The 10,283-nt window shown below is 36.9% G+C and overlaps 1 protein-coding gene across 1 annotated transcript in view; it reads left to right on the forward strand.

Annotated features, from left to right (window-relative positions):
• The window catches only part of zc3h12aa (zinc finger CCCH-type containing 12Aa), an 18,213-nt gene continuing 7,930 nt past the window's right edge, over window positions 1–10,283 (forward strand). The window contains exons 1-5 of the mRNA XM_079895090.1: window positions 1–123; window positions 1,774–2,207; window positions 3,848–3,987; window positions 6,638–6,872; window positions 6,969–7,075. Of these exons, the coding sequence (XP_079751216.1) occupies window positions 1,864–2,207; window positions 3,848–3,987; window positions 6,638–6,872; window positions 6,969–7,075 (826 nt within the window). The 5' untranslated portion in view covers window positions 1–123; window positions 1,774–1,863. The remainder of the gene's footprint in view (window positions 124–1,773; window positions 2,208–3,847; window positions 3,988–6,637; window positions 6,873–6,968; window positions 7,076–10,283) is intronic.

Genomic DNA, 10,283 nt, shown 5'->3' on the forward strand with positions numbered 1-10,283 from the left:
TGAATCAGGAAGTAGAGGAATAAAGGTGTTACATTAAAACACGTCATTAAAGCCCAGATCAGTTCTTCTTAATCCTCTCAGACGCGCGTTATCGATCACTGGACTCGTCGTTTGGACAATATGGTAGGTCTGGGTTACTCTATTTTATAAATGGTGTTTATTGACAGCTGACACAAACAGAGGTAAACTCTGTCATATGTTTACATGACAGCAACGATTTACTATTCTTATTTTAAAACTAGCTTCCTCTAGTATTTCATTAAACAAAAATCCAGCCGGTGTTTTTACCGGAGAGTCTGGAGAAGGCCAGCGCGAGCACGAGCACGAGCGCGAGCGCGCGCGGTCGACAAGTATTGTAGAGTTTAGTATTGTTTGTTAAATGTATAGTTTACTATTGTTAAATGCACTATATATTGTCTCTTATTTAATTAGATAGACAGGTTATCACTGCTTGTGCGTAGAAAGTTCACCCCTACTACATTATCACTGCATCAAATGCCTAAAATTTTAATTTTGCTCCAATTAGTGAAATCGAATGCTAATTAGTCGAGCATTATTGATAAAGAGTAAGACAATAAACTGATTTTGGCTGAGCCCCTCAGACAGTCTGGGAATGGATTTCAAAGCCATTTTCTACCTCTTTAATATAGGCTACACACGTCAGGCTGTCCAAGCCATAACAAGAAAGACAATAAATGTATATTGAACATATATTTAAAATAAAAGTTAGCAAAATAGCAAGTCAATGCTGCTTTAAATTTGTTAGTACAGTCAACTAAGCTGTATGAGTCATAACTTAAATGACATTAAACTGACTTAAAAATGAGTTGACTATGTTTGCTTAATTTACTTAACTTATTTTAATGAGTTAAAGTAATGTAAAAACATATGTTGTCATTCCTTATCGATTATATATATATATATATTTTACAGCGTGTGTATTTTTCATGCACTGGATCATTGTGATTAAAAAAATCCATTCTATCTTTATTTTATTTATATTTTAATTAGGACTATTGATGACTTGAAAGAATGGATGAATGAATTTATGGAGAATATCTAGCGTAGCCTAATATATATATATATATATATATATATATATATATATGATAATTATGCAGTTCTTTGAAACAAAAGGAAAGTTTGAAAACACTTTCAAGACACTCAGTTAATTTTATTTTATTTATTGACAAGTCAATCTCTCAATCTGTCTCACTCTCTCTTAGAGGCAGATTCAGCAATGATTCCACTATACACACGTCAGGCTGTCCAAGCCATATCAACAAAGACACTACATGTATACATGTTTTAATTTAATACTGTGAAGCTGCTTTGATACAATTTGTATTGTGAAAAGCGCTATAACAAATATATACTTGAGTATAGTGAACGTATATATAAAATAAAATGAGCAAAATAGCAAGTCAATGCTGCACAAAATTAGTACAATCAACTTTTGTATCAACTGTAAAAGTCATTTATGTAATTATATTCAAATGTAAAAGTCAAATATGTTTATATTTAATATGTGTATTTTGAAAAAATCCATTTTATTATTGATGATATATATGTGTGTGTATATATATATATATATATATAGATAGATAGATAGATAGATAGATAGATAGATAGATAGATATTCTCCTTTCATTCATTCATTCTTTCAAGTCATTAATAATAAATACAAATATAAGATAATTTGTGTAACTATAACATGTTTAATTACAATTCATAGCATGCATTTTAAAGAGCATTTATTTGTTGATGTTTCAGCCTGATTCAGAAGCCAGAGCAACATGTGTTTGCAGCACATGGACGACACAGGAGCTCTTCCACTGAAACACACACCCGTCATACGCCAGCATGCAGCAGTCGAGGTGTTTCCATCATCCACCCGCGGGCCTGAGCCGAGACACACACGACCTGCAGATGAAGGTGGACTTCTTCCGTAAGCTGGGTTACTCTCCAGAAGAGGTGAAGGCCGCGCTGAGGAAGCTGGGACTGGGGACGGACACCAATGCTGTGCTGGGAGAACTGGTGCGGTCCGGGGCGAAGGCTGTGCCCTCCTCCAGCTCCGACAGTGATGATGGTTTGCCCCAATGTGGAGGAAGCTCATCCAGGGGACCGGGATCAACGCTGGAGGACAACAATGAACCCGAAAGTGACCTGAAGCCTATAGTCATTGATGGCAGTAACGTGGCCATGAGGTGAGGAGTCGCTTCTGCTTTCAGTAGTCTTTCCGTAGGAAGAGAATTATCTAATGGAGCCAGTTTTATGTATTTATTTATTTATTTCAATAGACTTTCTGTAGGAAGAGTATTCTCTTAGTCTTTGCCAGTTTAACAAGTATCGACAAGTTGCAGTTACAAAGGGAAGTTCAGGATAAATGTGCTCCGCGGTTGTGAATGAACTTTTCCCAAACTATGCAAGGCTTTTACTTTTATTACACATTTATTTTAAATGTCGCTCCACCTCAGATCGCTGTAACCGTTTAAAAAGGGAATATCTCATCCAAATAATTGCATAAATGCACATGCAAAATTGTTGATGGCTCATTATTTGTAATTGTTTAATAAATCAGATCAAAAGTAGTAAGTAGTTTGTTGATTGTAATATTAGTTACCACTTCCCATACTGAATTGCTCACGTTGCCTTCGGGCATTAACCTGAAACCTGCTTCTTCTGAAAAGGAGTTTACTTCCTCTTTGTCCGTGCCTTTCTGTTCTGCAATATGCAAATAATATTTAACCTTTTCACTTCCAGTAAGCTAGGTATACTCACTCAGCGACATTTCTGGTCACGCTTTCTGCAAAGGTCACAGTAGGGAATTCTGTGGAAGACATTTTTTCCTTGAATGAAAGAGATTTAATAGTCAGTTGCAACACTGTACAATTACTGTACGTGAAAGTCTGCTTATGCATCGATATTTGTTATAACATCATGACGTAATGAAAATTGCAGTTTTGTATGTATTGTCAGATGTAGCTTCCCAGTCAAAGCAAACAGTTCTGTCATCATATCCATCTCGGTTTTTCTTTATCGAACACCTCTGGCAGGCATCTTTCAGCAACTGCAGTGCGCCTTCCAGTTGTCTTGTAGTTTTCTGTTTTGTGGTTATGCAAATCAGCTTGTGTTTTAGCTTGCTTCTACTTGCATTATTGCCTTAAGCTATTCCAATTTCCAGAGCTGAAATTAATCATTTTTGGTTCACTGAGTCTGAAGTCAAATCTGATATAAGTAAAATCATGATACTCAATTTGACGCAGGCTGATTGGTCCTTTACATGCAATCTGCAAGCAATTACATCATGGCACAAGCTGATTGGCCTCTGCTGATCCTGCAGCCAATGAGATTCTTGCTCACCATTTAAATAGTCTGGTTCAGTGTTTGCTGTAAGCTAGTCCTGCTGTGTTCCTCTGAACGAACCCCTCCACCTCCCCAGCTCCACCTGCATAGATCTGGGATTGATCTGTCTATTTATGCAGCAGCAACATATAATCTCAACAATAACCAACAGCAGAAATGTAGCAGATCTAACCCATCAAGACCAAATACATTAACATTTTCATTGTCAATAACATGCTAAAATTATTCGAGCTGTCACAATTGATTTTTTTTTTTTTTTTAATATATATACACACAGGACATGGGATTTTTTAATCTGATATGGCATCTTAGAAACGTGACATTCATGGTGCAAGATGCTGAAAAAGCAGCAGTACGTTACTAAACCCCAGAGGGAACTTAACGTGTGCACAGACCAGCAGTTTTTGACATGCATATTTAATGATTTGTGCCATATGCCAGACTAATTCTCTCCCTCTCCCTCTCCCTCGTTCTCTTTCAGTCATGGGAACAAGGAAGTGTTTTCATGCCGAGGGATTGAGCTGGCAGTCCACTACTTCCTTGACCGAGGACACAGAAATATCACTGTGTTTGTGCCTTCCTGGAGAAAAGAGCAGCCCAGGCCTGATGTCCCTATTTCAGGTAGAGACACTCCCTCAGCACCTTTGGTAAAAATTAGTCATCACGGGTGTTTTCGCTTTTCCGAGAAACCAGTCTATCTAACTGCAGACTAAAGGTTTGGGGTCAGGGAGTTTATTTTTCTAAAGAAATTCACAATTATATTCATAAAGGACACATCGAACTGATCAAAAGTGATAGCCAAGACATTTATAATGTAACAAAAGATTTATATTACAAATAATTGATGATCTTTTGAACTTTCTATTCATCAGTTTACACAAAAATATGACTGTTTTCAACATTGATAATAATCATAAATGTTTCTTGAGCATCAAATCATCATATTATACTGATTTGTGAAGGATCATGTGACACTGAAGACTGGAGTAATGATGCTGAAAATTCAGCTTTAATCACAGGAATAAATTACATTTTACTACAGATTCACATAGACAACAGCAGTTTTACATTGGAGTAATATTTCACAATATTATTGTTTTATGTAGTTTTGATAAGCCTTGGTGAGAAGAAAAGATAACATAAAAAAATATCTTACTGACCCCAAACTTTTGAGCTGTGTGTGTGTGTGTGTGTGTGTGTGTATCTCGACATCCTTCGGGGAGAAAATGTACTTTTACACCATATGACTTCAGTTAAGTTTGCTTGAATTAAGTTTATTTATACTATCCACTGGCAATTTTTTCCTTGTTTTAAGCATAAACCTCACTAAGTTTTGTTATATTTTTGCTGAAAAAGTAAGAAGAAAAATACAGAGGTACTGAACTGTCTGAACAAACCAATACATTTTGTTTGATTATTGCTTCATGTAAATAATAATGATAATACAAAAGACTCATCCCTGCGTAGAAGTCCTTATTGTACATTTTGTTAAGTGCTGTTTAAAATGCTGAAGCATACATTAATTTACTTTAACTACATTAAAGTCTGCTGTTACGTTTTTATATCACAAAAAATCTCAGCTGGTTGTATTTTCAACTATTGCAGCGTTTTGTAAAAATGTAACTATTTTCTGTTCGTTAGTTTGTTTGTCCCTCTGTACATCTTGGTACTAATACAACAATATGACCTTTGTTTTAGGACTTTAGAAACATTCATGTTTAGTTCAACAGCCCTGGGGTGTTGTTGTAGTTGATGATAATCTACTTGTTTATGTCCCTGGACTATCTCTCTTCTGTTGTGAACGCCCCTGCTCAGATTCCTCAAGTCAATGCGGGCAAGAGAACAGTAATAACAAAACTAGAATAATAAGGAAGAGTTAAGTTTCCTGCAGGTCTCACTTGGGAATTCCCCACCAGGAAGTTCAAGAGCTTTCCCTATTACCTACAGTTTGATTGTGAATCTTTAATCCAGTTTAGTGCTGCGTGCCTCTTTCCTGTTTCACAACTGATAGCCTGTGTTATATGGGATATTATAGTTTATAACTTCCCCAAAGCAGCATTTGATATGGCCACTTGTGGTGGATATTAAATGCTAATGTAGGGAAATAACCATTTGTTTTGTATCTGTAATGTAGAGAATCAGTATTGTTGAGCACTCAGTTAGTGCACATTGTACACAAGTATGCAACGTAACAATGAAACAGGACATGAGTCTCAAGATCGTGACACAGCGTCATAAATAAACACAAAAACTAAAGTTATTTAACTTTTAAGTATTTAAGTTGTACATTCGATTTGATGGGTGTTATGGTGTGATCATTCTGTCAGAAATTGGTAAATAATGTCCCATGGCAATAGGGTTGGAAATCGCAAATCCATACTTGAGGTCAGGAATCGGGTACTTGTTATAAAATTAAAATTTTGATTCCTTTGTGAGCATTTCACTATGACTTTTCAAGCGCGAGACGACTGGCGCGCTGTTTTCAGAGCTAGGCATGTGTAACTATATTGGGCAAAACTTAGTGACAGCAGCCTAATATTCCTGCTGCCGTCTCTATAATAACACTAATATTCATGTTCCTGCTGCCGTCTCTATAATAACACTAATATTCATGTTCCTGCTGCCGTCTCTATAATAACACTAATATTCCTGCTGCCGTCTCTATAATAACACTAATCAAACAACAAAAGACAAAGAGAAAATTCACTCGTTCTTCACTGAATAAAATTTGGAACTATATTTGTAATGTATATTTTATTTCTAAAGAGCAGTATTATTGTACATTTGATTAAAGTTTCTACCTCAATACTTGAAAATCTTAAAACTGTTTGTTTCAATCGTATCTTTGATCAGTTGTATCTATTCGTTGCGATTGCAATTTTTTTTATTTGTTCTATTTTTAATTACTGAGTGTTTACTTGTCTTTAATAATGCTTGACATTTATATAAGTTAGGCTAGTTGTTAAACCACAGGCAAACGTTCCTTGTGTAAGTGTTCTTTAGCCTGTAGATTTTTGTTCATGATATTCAGCTACAATTAAATGTTTTGCAATAAGACTAAATGTCAATGATATCTAAGTTTTTTTTTTTACCATATTGGAATCCAAATTAGGAATCGATAAGAATCGGAATCGATAAGCGGAATCGGAATTGTTAAAATTCAAACGATACCCAACCCTACATGGCAATGAGAAATACAGCCTCCATTCCTAAGCCATTCCTAAAAATTGTCCACAAAGACAATGAAATTTCTTTATTTCTTTATTTCCAGATCAGTATATTTTGGAAGAGCTGGAAAGGAAGAAGTTTCTCGTGTTTACACCTTCACGAAGGATTGGAGGAAAGCGTGTGGTCTGCTATGACGATCGCTTTATCATCAAGTTAGCTCACGAACTGGATGGCATTATAGTGTCCAACGACACGTATCGTGACCTGCAAAGTGAACGTCCGGAGTGGAAGCGTTGCATTGAGGAGAGATTGCTTATGTACTCCTTTGTAAATGACAAGTATGTTATTACATCAATATTTCTTCTAATGCTTTTGGTAACTTGTCCTCTCATTCCTATCCATTAGTCTAACCATCATAACTCCATCTTGCACAGGTTCATGCCACCTGATGACCCACTCGGCCGTCACGGACCCAACTTGGATAATTTTCTTCGGAAAAATACATTGTTGCTTGACCACAAGCGCCAACTCTGTCCATATGGTAAATATTTATCACTGTTTATCACTAAGAATCCTGTTATTCAATTTTTAACCACAAACCACTGATTGAAGTATGTTTATTTGGCTGTCAAGTTAATGTGTCAGTTGTGTGCAATTAATTCTAAAAATATAGCCCAATAATAAATGGATGTCATTAATCATGCCCAATGACTCATCACATATTTCATAATAAGGGATTTTCCTGCCATCACAGACATTGAAATGTGATAACCAGTGATGATCTTGAAGGTGAAATCTGTTCAATGATATGAAAACAAAACAAACAATATATTGACTTCTAAAACAACTATTCAAAGCCTATAGTATTCAGTGCTAGTATTAAATTTTTCCAGTCGGAAGGCTTTTCTTATACCGATGTTAGGAGTGTAGGGGTACATGTAACCGTCCCGAACAGTACGGGCAACACGGTTCGGTCCATGCGATCGCACAACGAATATAGTCCGTCACAGGCGATCCACACTCCAATCCAGAAGGGGACGTGCGCAGTAAAGCAACACTGTTTGCTAACAGTAAAAAGCGCAGAAGAAGAAGAGACGATCGGTCAATATGTTTACATCTCTCAACCAGTGTTTCTACTGCAGAAAGATATTATTCTCAAGCTGTTTTATTGATATCTCACATTTGCATTACATTTACCTCAGGCATTTAGTGTTGACAGCAGGTTAGTTCACAAGAGAAATGAACTCTAGAGAGAAGCATTTCAGATATGCACTATATTAGCCTATTCATTATATTTACTTAACTTGTTTTCATGACAAATCTATTTAAACATGCATTAAATAATCAAGACATTACTAACAGGTTAAGACAGCCACTATGTAAATGATTATATTTCTAAAATTGAATACGAGTAGAAAATTAACTTTACAATTAGATTTAGAAGTTAATGCAAAACCTGCCTTATGTGCAATTCACATTTATTTTTTTTTTATTTTTTTTTTTTTTGAGTGTTGATTATTGTATCTAAAAATAAATAGCAACTAAATTTAATAATTTGGGCTCTTTTGTTAATTGTAATCTTTAATACTACCCACCTTTTCGAAAAGCCCAGTCTGCTCTGAATGTTTTTGCTCCTCGACATAGTGAAATCACTCAATAGTTTATTGAGGGTGGGCCAAAGCAGCTAGTAGGTGGGAATTCTGCAAATGTGTAACATGGTGGCATAGCAGAAATAATGGCAGGATTACAAACAAGGCATTTCAGGCACGTGTTTTTTCTTGGATAGATTAACCTCCTTTAGTGTGGACTTTGTGGTTTGTAAGTTTGCAGATCCTTTACATACACAAACAGCTATACTTCATGAAAGGAAAGCTAAAATAAAAAAAGCATAATGGGTGCCGTTAAAATATCTGCATTTTATGTAATTCATTAAAGGGATAGTTCACCCAAAAATGAAAATTCTGTCAGTAATTACTCACCCTCATGTTGTTCCAACCCCGTAAGACATTCGTTCATCTTCGGAACACAAATTAAGATATTTTTGATTAAATCTCCATAGGCTTCTAAGGGACTGAAACTTGCTGGCCCAGAAAATGTATTAAAGACATCGTTAATATAGTCCAAGTGACTCCAGTGGCTCAATCTTAAGTTTATAAAGCGACGAGAATACTTTTTGTGCGCAAAAACAAACAAAAATAACGACTTTATTCCACTTTTAATTTCCTTCTCTCTGGGCCTCGGGTCTTTTCACGTAGTGTTTAAGCGTAGCGCGTCTGTGTTGCACGTCACCACGTAGGCTCACTATTGGCCGACGCTGGTCATGTGTGATACGTGGTGACGTGCAACACAGACGCGCTACGCTTAAACACTACGTGAAAAGACCCTAGGCCCAGAGAGAAGGAAATGAAAAGTGGAATAAAGTCGTTATTTTTGTTTGTTTTTGCGCACAAAAAGTATTCTCGTCGCTTTATAAACTTAAGATTGAGCCACTGGAGTCACTTGGACTATATTAACGATGTCTTTAATACATTTTCTGGGCCAGCAAGTTTCAGTCCCTTAGAAGCCTATGGAGGAGTGCGACAACTCTCAGATTTAATCAAAAATATCTTAATTTGTGTTCCGAAGATTAACGAAGGTCTTACGGGGTTGGAACAACATGAGGGTGAGTAATTACTGACAGAATTTTCATTTTTGGGTGAACTATCCCTTTAAGTCACTACATTTTGAATCAATTGACAGCCCTAGTGTTTGACCTAACCCTATATCAGAGGTCTTCAGTCCAGCTCCTGGAGACCTACTGTCCTGCAGAGTTTAGCTCCAACTTTAATCAAACACACCTGAATCAAAGTCTTCCGTATTGCTTGAAAACCACAGGCAGGTGTGTTGGAGCAGGTTAGAATTGAGCTTTGCTGGACAGTCTATCTCCAGGACCAAGATTGAAGACCTCTGGCCTCTATAGCCACATTTCCACCAAAATTACCCAGAACAAATTGTCCCGGGAACTTTTTTCCCCACAGACATGTTGCTGTCATGTCAAACAGGAAACTGCGTTTCCACCGCGGTCTAAAGTACCTTGAAGATTAGGCATATTAGTCCGGTGACATAGGACTGCTTGCTACTTTACAGTTCCCGCTGGATTTCATCCTCTGAATTTAAGCTTAATAAAGCCTGAACCTCGCCGTCGGTCCATCGGTCATATTTTTTCAACTCCATTGTTAATTCAAATAGCAAACAACTGTTACTGCACGTGCCACAACAGATAAAAAAAAAAATGGTGGTTGAAATAAAATGCTGCATGTAGTCAACCAATCAAAATGTGGCATGAACTCAACCAATCAGCATGTTCAGTGCCCAAGTCCCACCCCTGAAAGTTCCTGAACTTTGAAAAAGTACTTCCTCACAAGCAGGGACTTTCGGAGAGGGAAATATTTACCCGGAACTTGATTTAGACCCTGGTTCCTGTGGTGTAAACACACCGAGAACCAGCCTAAAGTCCCTAATTCCTGAGGAAAGTTCCTGCGGTGGTAACGCGGCTTATGTCAACATTCAAAGTGAATGAATGCAAGAACCAGGGTTTCTCAAATCACTGTTCTGCAGAGTTTAGCTCTCGCCGTGATCAAACTCTCCTACCTTTAATTTTCTAGTAGCTGTCAAGACCCTGATTAGCATGCTCGGGTGTCTTTGATTAGGAGTAGAGCTAAACTCTGTCTGGCGTTGGGTCTCCAGGAGCTGGACTGAAGACCTCTAAT

Source organism: Squalius cephalus (assembly GCF_949319135.1).
Source record: "Squalius cephalus genome assembly, chromosome: 15".
Lineage (NCBI taxonomy): Eukaryota > Metazoa > Chordata > Actinopteri > Cypriniformes > Leuciscidae > Squalius > Squalius cephalus.